Below are 15,342 nucleotides of genomic sequence, written 5' to 3'. Positions count from 1 at the left end.
ACACAGCAGTCCCTAGCCAGTACCTCCTGCAGCTACAGGCTGTGGAGAGCTTGTACCAGCAGAAACCATGTTAGAGGCACATCCAATATCTGAAATGTTTCTGCATCACTTCTAATGGCAGTACCATCCCCAGATGCAGTATTTAGCCACTTTCTGCTTTTTACCAAAGCTGCTGCTGAGGGTAGTGTAGTGTTTGCTGTAAATTCTTCAATTTCTGCCTGCAGAAGGTCCTACCCCAGAACGTCCTCAGCACTCATGAAGACATTAATCTCAATAACCTTTCTATGAGTGTAACATCCTTTCCATGACTGCTTTGCTCTCAGGGAGGATTTCTGATCTAATGTCCAGTATTTTTCATGTCCCTGATGAGCTCAGGCAAAGAGACTGAATTGCGTGCTGTGATCTTTCATTTGAACTACAAACATGAACCAAAATACATTTGTACCAATTTATGTTCTCTTTTGTTACTACTTTTGTGTGTATGTAAAAAAAAAAAAAAATAAAAAAATCCCTTATACTATTAAGATCTTCAGTCAATCTTTTTAATTTTAAGGTTTTTTTTAAAGAAGTAGAACTGCATCTGTTCCTGGACAACACTGTACATTACATTCATGTACAATTTAGTTTATTCTCCCCTTATTCCTCTGTTGCAATGTAAAAGGGACTTGTAGTCCTGCTTTGTGAGTTGTTCCCAAGAGACTCACCTTTGAGTTCAGTGATACATGGAAGCCTGAAGGACCCTTTTAGGGTCAGAAGAAGTGGTGTACGTAAGAGCCAGAGCAATGTCAACCAGAAGGAGCACTTTTGGCTTACACAGCTTCAGGGCACTGAGCAATGATGGATAGGATAGAAGTCCACTTGCCATTCTGTGTGAGTCACATAGGTCCCATCTTGTCTGAATCTGACAACTTGCAATAGCAAGCAAAAACACACAGCACTTTTTGGACCTCAGTTTGAAACCCATAACAAGAGTGCTTCCTCTCTTATGAATGACAATAGTAACATACACTTCCCTTGCCATTTTACCTGCCTTGCTTACTGAAATAGCAAGCTGATGCTAGCAGACTTGTTTCTTGCTATATACTTACACAGTACTTTGTACAGTGAGGCTGTTTTGGACATTGCTACTGTAAGCAGCTAAGAAATGCCCTGCTTGGTCAGACCAATGATGAATTCATCCAGCCCAGTATCCTGTGTCCAGCAGTGGCATTAGGAGATTCTGTTTAGGAAGAGCAAACAAACCTGCCTGCTATCTGAGGTCCATTCCCAGCATCCAGAGTCATCAGTTAGGGATGTTACAGACTCATCTCTGCCTTTTCCCTGTTTATGGACATGTCCATCAATTTGTCTACCCTCTTTTTGGAACTGTTCATACTGTTTGCCTTGAAAACTTGCTGTGACTACATATTGCACAAGTCCACTGCCTGCTATGTAAGAAAGCACTTTATTGTATCTGTTAAAGAAATATCTTATTAGTGTTAGTGATCCCTAGTTCTAGGTGGGATTTAGTGAACAAGCTTTTTGTTCATCTTATTTCCAGGTAGCCTTCTCCTCTCTTAATTGAAAAGTCTCAGCTTTTTAAGTTTCCCCTAGTAAGACAGCTGCACCATCATCCACGTAATTTTAACTGCACTTCTTGGTCCATTATGTCTTTCCTGCAACGCTGAGAGTGCAGTGGCACGCATTAGTCAGGATGTGGGTACACCTTTTATGCATTAGCAAAATGATGCTCTCTGCATTGTTCTCAACACCCTTCCTGATGATGCTCAACAATTTGATGCCTCTTTTGGCTGACACTGCGCATTGAGCTGATGAATGAAACTGTGAATAACTAATGAGAATGTACTATTGTGATCAACGCTGGCTGTGGTATGCAGTTAAATATAGCCATACTGATTTTATTTTTTATTTTTTTTTTAGAAACCATATTTAATTGCCAGTCTCAGTGTAAGACAAATATTATTAGCCAGGGCAACTGGTCCAAATTGGACAGCTTTGGGTCGCTATATTTTTGCAGTCTCCCCTTTCTCTCTGCCCAGAGCATTAGTAGTATACCTTACTGTATAAACTAGAGTACCCATAAGTAATACGCCTATACATTCTTCCTGGATTTGTGTGCAAGAGCCCAAGGCGACTTTTAAACTTAGGTCTCTTGTTCAAAAACTTGATTATAAGGATGTGGAAATACTTCTTTCTGACGCTTCCTTTTGAAGAGGTTTTATGACTCAGATGCACAAATTAACTTCCAGATGAAAGTGTAGTAGAAGCTTTAGCCCAGGAGCAGCACCTACCCAGTTTTATAATCCTGTCACACATATAGCTTTAATAAAAGCCTGTAGAATAAACAAAACTTACCTACAGAAACAATTGGGCAACAGCAGTTGTAATTCAGGGAATTTCCAGCAGATTAGTAACAAGCTGTGAAGAGCCTGTGGCCTAAAAGGCAACCTTAAGCCTCTAATTCCTAGGAAATTATTTGTGTTGTGATGGTTATTGCTGCTGAACAATTAACACCTGGAAGACTTTAAAAAATTTGGCTTTTAATTTCTCTTTTCCATTTTCAGCATGTGAAATCTCTGATTCTGGCATGAATCGTAGCTCTTTGCCATCGAGCTCTTCCCTGAGGTCTGCATGGCTAGCAGTCAAACAGAGCATGCTATAAAGAGGAGAGGCATTGATCCAAGGAAGCAATCAGGTACACGTGTGATTCTTTCTGTACAGAGCTGTCAAAATCTAATCAGAAAAGCTTTTTTGGAACATTCCTCCTAGAATTTTAAACAATCTGGAGGAGACAAACATTTAATCAGAATCTGTACAAAAAAAGTTTGATTGCTACCAGTTTGGGTTTTTTTCCCCCAATTAATCAAATGGAAATCACACTTCTGTTTTAGGTTACAAAATACGCTTTTAGTGCCCTGTGTTTCTTGGCACTTTCTTTTTTGTGGCCATCTTCTTCAGCATATCTGAGCCTATTCAAATGTCTATGAATCTCGGTAGCTCAGTCCTTCAGTGCAGACAGAGCTATGTCCCTGACTGCATACTTCCCACACCCAAGAAATGTCTCTGGAATGGAGTTAGTCCTTTCCTTGAGGTCTGGTAACAGTCAGTCAGAGATGTACCCTAAAACAGTAACAAACCTCCTATGCTCTCTTTGTGCCAGTTTAACCTGCTATGTATAAATCCTACTGATGACTGGCACTAGTTATGGTTATAATTAAAGGTACGCATTAAGGTAATTTTATACTACAGTCCTAGAAATACTCTGCTTAGATAGCTCTACAAGCAAATTTAATGCAGTCCTCTACTATTTTGGATGGTCCAGAAATGAGGCTGTCTCCCAGAACTTCATAGGCCTCCTAGTTCAGGTACTTGACATGTGAGTAGTTGTGAGGACTCAGCCACAAGTGTTATACGAGAAAGTAATTAATCACAGATTTCATGTAGCTTGTATGTGAAAAGCCCCACAGACATGGTGTGGAGAAAGAAGTTTAGCTTCCTGTAATAGTGATGTAGCTGCCCAGTCGCTCTCTGGAGCAAGGAATTAACATAGCCTACGAAATACAATGCCCCTTGCTTCTAAGTTGGGTTATGTGGCCTATTAAGGAAAGAATGAGTGAACTTAAGAGTCCAGGGACATGTAGAGTCTGGGGATGGCAACATCAGCTTGAAGATACTTATAAATTTGAACAGGTCAGAATCTCACTTATTGCTGTCTCAGTGCATTTTTTTTTTTTTTTTTTTTTTTATTTCCTCCCTCAGGGCTGGCTGCCATTACTGCTTAAATCAGTGGAGAGAGTCCCACTGAATTTCAGGGGTAACTGGATTAGTTACTAGGTTGTTGTACTGGAAAGGCATGCAATTAAAAAAGCCATGTTGTTCTCACCGAATTGGAGCCAAGGATGACCAACTGTGATTGCTCAAGTGCAGCTGTGCAGTGTAACCCTCACCTGCTACCATGAAGGTAGGTAGTTGCATTTTAGATGCAAGTGAAACCTGGCCTGGCCAGAAGCTGCAGTTTGGCAACACAGACCCACCGGGGCCCTGCCCAGGCACAGAGAGCTGCAACAAGAATTTATTTTAAGAGTCAGAGCTGTAATTTCCAAATGGTAGGGTTGACCTGCAGAAGTTATCTCAGCCTAACAACTTCACTACAGCTGGTGAGACTTCTGGCAGGTGTGTGTTTTTACCAAGAGGAGTCTTCAGCTGGAAAACAATTCTCAGGTGCTTTGCACTGAATGGAAAGTGTAGAAAAGGTGGTTTTACTAATGGTTTTTCTATAGTGTTTACTTCCTTATTTGAATGCTCCCTAACATTTTTAAAGTACTTTTCTGAAGTAATTATTTTCTACAAATCTTATTGATATAAAGGGATGCCTCCACACTGTTTATCTAACTCCCACTCTAAGTCTTAACCTCCCAAGCAGTAAGGTACGCCCATGCCCTTATAGAATCATAGAATGGTTTGGATTGTAAAGGACCTTTAAAGGTCATCTAGTCCAACTCCTCCCATGCCATGGGCAGGGACATCTTCAACTAGATCAGGTTGCTCAGAGCCCCATCCATGCTGACCTTGAATGTTTCCAGGGGTGGGGCATCTACCACCTCTCTAGGCAACCTGTTCCAGTGTTTTACCAACCACCCTCATAGTAAAAAATTTGTTCCTTGCATCTATGTGAATCTACCCTCTTTTAGTTTAAAACCACTACCCCTTGTCCTATCGCAACAGGCCCTGCTGAAAAGTCTGTCCCCATCTTTCCTGTAGGCCCGCTTTAGGTACTGGCAGGCTCCTATAAGGTCTCCCCAGGGCCTTCTCTTCTCCAGACTGAACAACCCCAATGCCCTTATTCTTGCGAGTCTTCCCATGAACTCCTGTGGAAATAGTTGCTTCCATATTGCTATGCGTATGTTTGAGGGCTCAGGAAAGACAGTGAAATTACAAACACGTGAGCTCAAAACTTTTGAGAAAATGAAGACTGCCAGTATTCCCATAATTAAAGATATGCTGTGTAAACTCTGACCTGTCTCTCCTTTTCCCTTATCCAAGATGAATGAAATGTGAAACAGTGCATTAAGCCTGGGAAGTAAGTAAAGGTTATAAAAGTGATTGCGTTTGATGATGTCATGTCCTTTTTGATGACATGGATACAACATGTCGAAATCAGTGCCTGGAGAGGGATGGGACTTTTTGGGGGGGCCGCCCGGGCGTGATGAACGGCGCAGTAAGCGGAGCCACTCGCTGCAGCAAAACCGCGATCCCCAGCCGCCCGGGGCCCCGAGGGGCCGCGGCCGCCGCAGCGCCGCTGGCGGAGGGGAGAGCGGTAGAGGCCCCCGAGGCCGCGGTTAACTTCGTTTGACCACCGGCCCTTCTGCGTATCGCCCGGCCCCGAGCACCGCCGTGCCAGGGCGGCGGCGGGGCTTCCTCCAGGGGTGCGCGCGGAGGCCGGGAAACTTTCGGAGGGAGCCACTTCCTCGCGCGGCCCGGCGGGGGGAGATGTCAGATGCCGGGAGGGAGGGAGGGAGGGAGGGGGGAAGGCGGGGGAGCGCCGGCCGCAGCCCCCGCCCGCTGCGAGACGGCCATTTACCCTCCGGGCCAGGGGCCGGCGGGAGCCGCGGCAAGGAGGGAGGTGACCGGCCCGGGCCGGCCCTCCCGTGGCCGGCTGTCCCGCTCGCCCCCTCACTCCGCCCCGCACAGGGCTTCCCCCGCGGCGGTAGCGCCAGCCGCCCGCCTTTCCAGTCGGGGAGCGCTAGAGGGAGCGGCAGGAGGGTGAGGCGGCGGCGCCGCCGCCTGTGAGGGCGGTGAAGGGGTGGGACGCCGGGCGGTGCGGGGCGCGCAGCCCGGCCATGTCTCCGGGGGAGGCGGTGTCGGGCTGAGCGGCCGTGCGCGCAGCGGGGAGCGCTCTCCGCCACCATGAGGCGGCTGCCCCTGCCCCTGCCCTGCCTGCTGCTGCCGCCGCTGCTGCTGCTGCTGCCGGCCGAGGTGAGACCGTGGCGCGGAGGACGGAGTGGGGCGCGGGAGGCGGCGGGCGGGGGGGGGGGGGTCTGCCCCGCCGCGGCCGCCGGCCGCCGCACCTGCCCCTGCCGGGAGCTGCCCCGGCGGCGGCGGCCGCCGCTCCGCGGGGAGGCGTGCGGCCGGCGAGGCAGGTGTGCGGCCGGGGCTCGGGCTTTGTCCCGAAGCGGCTCCGCCGGTGCCGCCCCGGGAGGGGAGGGGAGGGGAGGCCGGGGGGCCCGCGGCGTGGCCCGGCCCGGGGGAGGCGGCCCTTACCTGGGGTTGGGGGGGGCCGCCGGCGGGATCCCCGGGGCCTCGGCCTCCCCCCGGCGCTCCCCGCCTGCCCTTCGGCGGTCCGAGCCCCGCCCGGCCGCGGCGTGGGGGGCGACCGGCGGGGATGTGGTGGGGGTACGACCCTGCGGTGCAGCCGCGTGGTTCCTGTGGGGGCATGAGGCTGCCTTAGGTAAAGCAGGGACGGCTCCTGTCTCCCCGCTGAGTGTTGTAGCCTGCCCTCCCCGCGTCGCTGCTGGTTAATTAGTAATACGTTAGTTGAACATCGCCCGTGCTGGTGGTGCGCATCACCCGCTGGGTTACAGCCTTCAGGAGCTGCGTGGAGTTTTCACGGGAAAATCCTGCCGTGGTGCGGAGAGAGCAGACCTGGCAGCGCAGGGCCGCAGGTCAACAGGAGGCCTCTGCTGGCACACTTGTGTTTCGAGCCTCCCTCTGTGCCCGAGTGCGTTGCAGGATGTTCTTCCAAGAACACCTTTCAGTGATGTAGAATCAAGATCATTTGCCTGGTGACCTGCTCGCTGCATGCTGGCATAGACTTTCACACCGTGCTTCTCTCGGCTGATAGCTTCCTAGCGCTCCTTTGGGAACGCTTCATGACCACTGTGAACTCAACGTTTTGGGGCTTGCTGAGCTTTTGCTTTCAGATGAACCTGCTTGGCCTCTCTGCCTCAATGGTTCTGCTGCAGAAGCATGAACATGTGTTGGTATGGACCAAGGTGCTCAGTAATCTGTGGTGACAGTTCTGCCAGCCTTGTGCTTCAGTCCCACGCTGAGAGCTGCAGAGCAGAACTATACCACTGTTTTAGATTTTTAACTCTTTTCTCCTTATTTTACATCGGCACCAGCTTGTGATTACAGCCAATGGCTATTGTAAACCTTTGCTTCCTCCTCCTTTTGTGCCTCATTCAGTTTAGCGTAACTTGCAGTGTTTTGTTGTTCCTTCTCTGTTTGCTGTTTCACCAAGTCAAGGTTTAAAAATCTCTGCTGAACAAGAGCTAAGAGTGACTCAGGAATCAAAGTACTCCAGCATTTTGGAAAAGCTCAGGGCAGGCCTGGATTGTCCTTGAACAGGCTCACCCAGGCAACAGGAGCCTTGTGGCACATGGCTTATATTCACTTCTCTTCCTTGAAGCAGAGGAGCCTTTGTGTGAGGATCTGCCAGTCATGACCTCTATTGTTTGTAGTTTTTCTTCTTAAGCAGGGTATGAAATCTTGATGTAGTGATCTGCTTGTCCTCTAAGTCTAGCTCTTAATTGGTATCTAATATGATAAATACTAATAAAAAAAATTGGCCCCTCTCCTCAATTACATGTAGTTATGTTTATGCATCCATCATCTTGGGGCCCAGCTGTGTATCCCACTGACTCCTTATGGGACCCTTGAGTAGGTCCTGTCATCCCCTGATAGTAAGAGAGCTCCCATCAGCATGCTACAGAACACAGGTCAGATCTGCAGATTTTGGTGTGGCTCATAATTTTAGGTGGGAGCTCCCCGGCTCATGGTGTCATGGTCTGAAAATTTGGAAGACTAGAGTTTTTGACAGTCTCAGTTGTGACTTTAGGTGTACCTGTGAATGTGAAGGCTGGTGCAAGGAAGTCGCCATTCACCAGACCCCTTGACTGGTGCTGGTCAGCACTTTGCAAAGTTTTGAACATTAGGAGCACTTGCTTGATCTGCAGAGAGAGGTGGGGGAAAGGCCCCTTAGGAGCTTCCTCCATAGAGGAAGAGGATGTAAACCGAGTCCTTGCTGATGGGTGTGATTCTGCAAATTGTCCCCTCATTGGAAATCACTAAATTTCACTGTGGCCACTTATGGCAGGTAGCGGGGATAACTCGTGAGAAAAGCGTGTTATGTTTATATAGCCCATTAATGCAAGCAATAAGAATGCAGAATAAAGCCTTGCTTGGAGGGAATGCTTTCTCTAAGCACAGTAGCCTTGTTGCCTCATCCAAGTAGTGCTCACTGGTCTTGCCCTCTAAAAATCAGGATGGGCTCTTACAGGGAACAGTTTTGCTCTTTGTGGTGGGCTCCTTGCACGGGTTAAGGCAGATGTCAGAGTTGGCCAGTGTTGTTCGTGGTGTGACACGTGTGCAGGTATGGGGACGTGGCCTGGGACTACCTGGCAAGGTATTCAGCTGGTGTAAGAATATGACAGCAGCTGGCAAGCCTGTCAGGCATATGGCGTGAGCTGGACTTTGTGCATTGCCAGTAAGAACTATTGCCTCTTGTCTACAGTCTCCCTGCCGGCCCATGAGAGGAAAGGCAGCGAGTCAGGTGGAAGTGGCTCTCAGCTGGATCTGGCCTTCGCGTTGCCTTTCAGATGACTGTAGGGTTGGTAAGGGGACAGTGCTCCTAACACAGACAGCATTGTCAGCCTGAACGCACGCAAGGGCTGGAAGCATCCCAAGCTGTGGAACGGCTGTGTCATGGCAGCTCCTGGGTGGTGTGACAGGCATATGATCTTTCTGTGGCGTCTTTTACTCAAGGATAAGCATCTTCCTTATTTTTCATGAATTACAACATAGTGGGCAAGGTTGGAGTTGTTAAAAAACAAACCTTGGTGTGTGGGGTTTTTTTATGGGAGCTAGTAACTTGAGAATGATCATATTAGTGATATGACAACGTAACATCTACTGTGTTACCTACTACTCAAGAGCAATGGACTTCTAAGCTCCAGTGTTTGTGTGCTTGTTTTGTTGCCTAAACTTATAAATGCCTTTTATGTGGACCTAAGAGCTTGTTCTTACAGCTTATTCCATGCACAGAACTCCTACTGATACTGTGTGAGTCACTTATATAGGATTATACCTTAATTACTGATGTGAATTTCCAACTGAGGAGTTTAAATGAAGTACCATCATATCTAAAATGGGGGCTTGCCATGTGTATATGTTGCATGTCAGTTAACTTCTGCTATATATTGTTCATTGTTAAATCATCCTTGTTGATTCTTCTCTTATATGGTACTCTAAATTTAAATTTGTGAAATTTTTCTGGGTAATCTTCAGGAAGTACAATTTAACAAAAATATTTTGCAAATACTTTGTGACATAGGTCTACCTGTAGCTCATTTAGAGGTTTTAAAAAGAATAAAGCTTGAGAAATGTGAAGCTCATTTGCTGCTACTATAAACACACTTCTGGGGTAAAACCTTTAATGACCACTATTAGAAACATAGGTGTGGGCATCACTGATCTGGAGACCTGAGCAGGCCTGGACTTAGGCAGTGTAGACTGGAAAGGGAACCTGTGGCTGTGAGCTGAGTTAGTTTGTATCGGAGGAGCTTAGAAATATACTTCTCATCTGTGAGGACAAGTTATTTTTCTGTGATGGCTGACAGTTGATGCTGAAATGCAGAGGCTTTCATTTTAGTTTAGAACTGCAACACAGGTTAATTTCACATGCTTCTTTATGTTCATTACAAGAACACACAACACAAACATCTTCCACAGTACTCAGTAGATGCTTTGTATTCAATGTGGCATGGATGTGTGTAGCGCTTCCTTAGCTGCATAAGGCTGACTGCACATTGCAGCACACTCAGATGGTTTCCAGCACTTTGATTTTAGTCTCCAGCCAGCAACACGCAACAAAATATCTTCTGCATGTTTGAGATCAGAATTCAGGCCCACAGTGGAAATGTTGTCTGTGCAAACAGCCACGCTATTATTAGTACTTCCTCAATTATGGGAGCGACATGCAAGTCTTTGTTGAGGATTTTCATGGCATGTACATTTTTTTGGTTAGAGTTTCTAAATATGAGAGAGAGAAATTGCTACCGTTTTAAAATCTTTGGTTGTTTATTGTGTAGGCCATAATCCATATAATTTTAATTTATATGGTTCCTTCTTCCTACTGGAATTACAGTGTATCATAGAGTGAGCATTTCAACAATGTTAGAGAGTAGTTGGGGACTGGGAATTTGATGTTTGTAGGTGTGAAGCCTGTCTCATGTCATTTATTTGGTTTTTTTGCTTGCTTGCTTGAAGGAAGATTCCCAGTATGAGCAAAGGAGAGAAAAGCTATTAAAACAGTCAGTGGCTGCACATCTGGTTGTCAGCCTGATGTGAGTGCTTTTGGTTAGACTCCAAAATTTGAATGTAAATAGTACCTTGAACATCCTGAAAGGTCTCTGGAAGTGTAGGAGGAGCTAGTTGGATTTTCTTTAGCAGAGAGGGCCTACTGCTATGTAGGAAGGGGAGAGTGAAAGAGAACTTTGCCTTAAATGGAGGCAGCAGTAGGAAATTAACTTTCAGCAGGAGATGACTACAGAGGGGAGGACTTCAGTTGTGGGGTAAAAAGACAGCTAAGTGTAGGTGAGCATGTGCTAATATGAAATGTTAGAAGACAATGTGTGGAGGGGAAGGAGTGATCAGGCATGTGCAGGAAGAGAACGAAACAGATGCACTGCTCTGGAAAGCTGCTCCAAGGCTTTTCTCTTAAGTGCTTTCCAGCTGTTCCTAAATGTATCTGCACATAAACAGGCCTCCTGGGGCTATTAATCCAAAATTCCAGAAGAAAATCCAAGATGAAGTGGGAAGTGTATTTCTGTAATCCAGCAAAGAATGGACATACATGTGGTCCAACCAGACCTGAATTGATAAACTTGTGGCCTCATTTAGTTATCTTCTGTGTCATTCATGGCCATTCAGTGGAAGAGGCAGGGCAACACAGAGTAATGTCTGTATCTTTCCGTAAATGTTGTTGGTATTTGGCATGTCACTGAATGTAGTTAAGGTTATTTTCCTGCCATCACCAGGAAATTGGAAGAATCCCTTGGTATTAGAAACTACAGAGTCCAACCATCACTCTTTTCCCTCCGTGATTTGTGTGAGGCATCTAGGGCAGCATATGAAAGCCTCCTTCTCCACCTGTAGAAATGGAATGGGAGAAAAGGAGAGACTGTGCTTTTAACTATGTCTCGGAATAGAGGAAATTGCACCTACAGCTACAAACGGGGGAAGGAATGATGTTGGCGTCTGCTGTGGTACCAGACCTGTTGGGGTCTGTAACTGATCTTGGCATTACGTGGTGCTTCAAACCCAGTTGGTATATGTGAGGAAGAGAGCTAACTAAGGTCTGCGTTTGACATGAGTCCTACTTTGAGGAGGACAAGGGACCGCTGGAAGGGTTACCTTTAAGCTCTCCTAGCCAATGCCTAGAAATCTCTTTCTTTCCAGTGCTGCACATCTGCTTGTCTTGGTTTCCTTTTCCTGTTCTTCTTGTACCTCCCACTTGTTAGGTACGCTTCTGACTTTTCTCCATTGTTTTGTACAGTTTTAGCCAAACTACACGAGTAAAAGTAGTATCTAGTATGTCATTGGTAAGTTCCTAATGCATGTAAAGTTTTAGTTGTATACTGCATCAGGGGTTCTCCTTTAGGCTTTAGAATGTGGGGTTTTTTTAAATGTTCGGTTGGGTGGTTTGTTTATTGGAAAGACTTCATGGGTTTTTTTGGTTGATTGGTTTGGCTTTGTGGTGTGCAGGAGAATGCCACTGACATACTGTAGTACTGTTTTCTGTTTACTGGGCCAGGGATTGAGTATAAGGAATAATTTGTATGAACTTCACCCCTATCTCCCCTATTGAAGGTAAGAAATTTCTGCTTCTGAGACTATAAAATCATCAAGTAAAGATTTGAACATCAGGTCTGGAGCTTTATTGTAAATTACAGTCTGTCTGTTGTAGCCTGGTAAGCAGATGCAGTCTCTTAGTGTATCCGTGTTGGAGGCTGTGGGTGTTTGAGAAAGGGTGAGGGCGACATCTGGTCCTGGCTCTGTGGCGTGGGTCTCTTCTGAGCCTGAAGGTGCTGGAGCCCTCTCTTCTGTCGCAGCCCAGGTGACAGGAGGGACTTAAGTGCCTGGGAGCTTTTCCTTGTTAGGATTTTATAGTTAGTATCTAAAACACAGCTGGCTCTGTGATTAGGTGCATTCTCAGATTAATTCCTTACTTCCTTTTGGCAATATTTTGAGAGGGTTTTTTTTGTCTGCCAGCTTGCAAGGAGTTGGGTTCAACCTAGCCTGAATAGGAGTGCTCCTTAAAGAGGGGTTATTTGTGCAAATGAGCTTTGTAGAAGCTCAGCCTGTCCCTGGTCATGGGGGATCATAGCTTGGCATGTTCTGATGTGTTTAAATGCACATTTAAAATCCTCTGCTTTTACTAGTTCAGTGAGATATTTTTTTTAATTATTTTTTTAAAATACAGTGTATCAAGATGAATCATTCATGGGTTTAGGACATCTTGGTAGGTGGGTGCTAAGATGATGGACTCTATGTACCTCTATGAAGACTCCTAGCCAAGGTTATGATGTTATGCATCTTGCTTTGCTGACGGTTTGTTTCTGCAGTGGGAGATGGCTCTGGAGGGTGTTTTCTCACAGTGATGCTGGTGACTTTTGTTTCTGCATTCCCCATCATGGTGGAGCTTAGACTGCGCTTTCTCTTGCTATTTCCTTTTGTGCACTTGGATTCTGTTAAGTTAGTGCATTTTTAGTAAGCTTCCTTGTTTATTTTCTTGTATACACACATGAACGGGTCACTGCTGGCAAGTCTATTTCTACATATCTAATTCTGAGTCCTCATTTTCAGATTACAATTTCTACCAACTCTGTCCCTGGAAATAAGCAGAGTGCCGTGCAAAGGGCAGGTGGTGCCCAGCCAGAGGGTTGACTTAGGAGTACTATATTGTCTCATGAGACCGGAGGATGCTGCAAAGGATGGGGCAGCAGGCTGTGGCCAGGGAAAGGTGCAGCTTCATTTTGGGGCAGGCCAGCCTACATACGCAGCAAAGCATGGGACCATTTGTGATACTGCAGACTGTAAAAGTTTCCTGCTGCCTTCCTCTAGTGCTTGTTGTGCCTGCAATGTGAATAGTCCCTGCAGATAAGTGGAGGTTGCTTCTTTTTGCTGCCTGTCCTCCCCAGCGTTTCCTCGTGCCCAAAGTGGCTCAGCCAACTGATACCCAGAGCATTCCCTTGAAAGTTTGAACTTAATTTTGCCAAAGATGTCATGATACAGAGGAGCAAAGGGGGAAGATTGCGAGAGTCGATTTAGTTAGCTTCGTCAGGCCGCAGCCTGTATCAGCTCAAGGACAGATGACTTGTTAGTTACTGTTTGAATTCGTAGTAAGAGGGATCGTATTGTTGTCTTTGTCTAAACTTGCTCTGCTTCTTGTCATTGTACAAGGTGGCCTATGTATTTTGATGTGGAAAGGGCAGGGAGGATGCTAGAGTGGTAAATAGTGTCCAGCTGAAAATAGGAGAGGCCTCCACCACTGGCGACATCTGAAACGGGAAGAATAGCTCTGACTGGAAAGGGGACCAGTTTTCTGTGCTGGCAGGGATTTGGGGCAAGTGACTTCTCTCTGTGACCAAGATGTAGCTTTGGCTGAGAAAGAGAAGGGCTTCCACCGTTACCCTCTGGGTTGCAGGTGAAAGAAACGCACGTTAGTAGTTTCACTGTGGCAGAAAGTAGCAGTGTGGAACCATCAAAAGACACTGACTCAACCTTGCCAGTGTTTTTATTATATTAGGCATGCCATGGTTTCACTGTACGTTTTAAACATTAAAGTGTGCCTCATTGTGAAAACCAGTGTGAAGGGAAAAAATCGGTGCTTGTGGCTGGCATCAGATTTACATATGCAAAATTTTATTGTGTTAATAAGGGAGTTTAGGGTTTTCCTTGTTTTGTGATCATGCTCGGTTTTCTCTGGTTCTGCAGGAGCTTTATATACTTACAAATGCCTCAAACCAAAGGGGAAATAAAATGAATGGTGGTAAATTGGTAGAGTCCTTTTAGGTCATCAAATTTTGCTTTCTTTAGTTGTTTTTCTCCAGTGAAAGCAGATACGGGAATTCTAATGTTGTCTTGATGCTGCACGTATTATGATCACCCATTTATAACCAAATTTGGATTTGGGGAATTGACAGTTCGTGGCTTTCCTGCTACATGAATTAAGCTTTCTAAATTCTAGTGTTCTTTCAGTCCACTTGTAGGATGAGCCACTTCTTCTAATACTAGGCTTGGAGTTCAATGCCAATAAAAACATACTTGTTCTGGTCAATTCCAAAGCAATTTTTTTTGCGAAGTAGTCTGTGCCTGATTAACAGAGGTCTTTGATGGTTTCACTTTCTGTGGATTTATACTTTTTTTTGTAAAGGAGAAATACAAGAAGTGTAGCCTCAGTTTCCTTCCCACAGTCTTCGTAAATGTGTATCTTCAACAAAACTGAAAAAAAAAAGGGCAAAAAACCCCCCCTCTTTCTTTGGGGAAGTTCATTATCTTTGGTTTGGTTTGCATAATTCTTTGAGGGGAATTCACCTCTAGGGTCTAGTTCCGTGCAGCTGGGCACCAGGGAGAAATAAGTAGCCCAGCTTTGAGGTCAGGATCTGGCCTTTTTAGCTGGCGTACTGTGGATGCCACATACACAGGCCTGGTATTTTAAACTCGGTTTCCAATAGATGTTGCATCTGACAGCTGAAGAAAGGAGACTGACATACTCTCACATGAGATAAAAGGGCAGCATTAACATCTGCAGAATGAAAATACTTTCTTTTTCTTTTATCAGTATATGTGTGCAGTTTAAAATCCTATTTCTGGAAATATTTCTGAGATAGAAGAAAAAATGGGAAGATTTTTGTGAAAGTTTGGGTTGCATTTTTTTTTTAAGCGACTAATAAACTAGCCAGTCATTCTTGTACTAGTTTTAAGCCTCTTCTTACAATCAACTGAAAAAACAAACTTTATTCGTACTATTAAATTGAACGTGTTCACTTGAATGATCAGTGATAAATTAAGTGTATTGCTGCATTCATGTTAAAATAATTGAAACTATCTCTTAAATACATGTAAAGCATTGGTAGATATTTGTATTGTGAATGTGTTAACTGAAATCCAATTTTAAGACATAATTATGGGAAAGGACAAAACTGTAAGATCTGGAATTAGATCTGTTGGCCCTTTGTCCTTTAATCTCCATAACAATACAGGTATTTTTATGTATACAATAAATCTCAACAATACTCTCCTTTGTTCCTATTAAAGGAAAGAAAACTTTCCTTTGTCTGT

General features: G+C 45.4%; 1 protein-coding gene across 15 annotated transcripts in view; it reads left to right on the top strand.

The window, feature by feature from the left end:
- PTPRJ (protein tyrosine phosphatase receptor type J) overlaps positions 1-15,342 on the top strand; it is a 97,146-nt gene that overhangs the window by 14,872 nt on the left and 66,932 nt on the right. For 7 of the 15 annotated variants that reach the window (XM_049821354.1, XM_049821361.1, XM_049821353.1 and 4 more), the window contains exon 1: positions 5,609-5,976. In XM_049821354.1, the coding sequence (XP_049677311.1) occupies positions 5,908-5,976 (69 nt within the window). In that variant the 5' untranslated portion in view covers positions 5,609-5,907. Of the gene's footprint in view, positions 1-2,564; positions 2,696-3,759; positions 3,962-5,608; positions 5,977-15,342 lie in introns of those variants that run through there. The other 8 variants (XM_049821359.1, XM_049821355.1, XM_049821360.1 and 5 more) reach the window with 3 other exon arrangements.

The sequence above is a fragment of the Accipiter gentilis genome, chromosome 17, assembly GCF_929443795.1.
Source record: "Accipiter gentilis chromosome 17, bAccGen1.1, whole genome shotgun sequence".
NCBI classification, from domain to species: domain Eukaryota; kingdom Metazoa; phylum Chordata; class Aves; order Accipitriformes; family Accipitridae; genus Astur; species Astur gentilis.
Note: the sequence above shows the minus strand (reverse complement) of the source record. Positions and strands in the feature narration are given on the sequence as shown.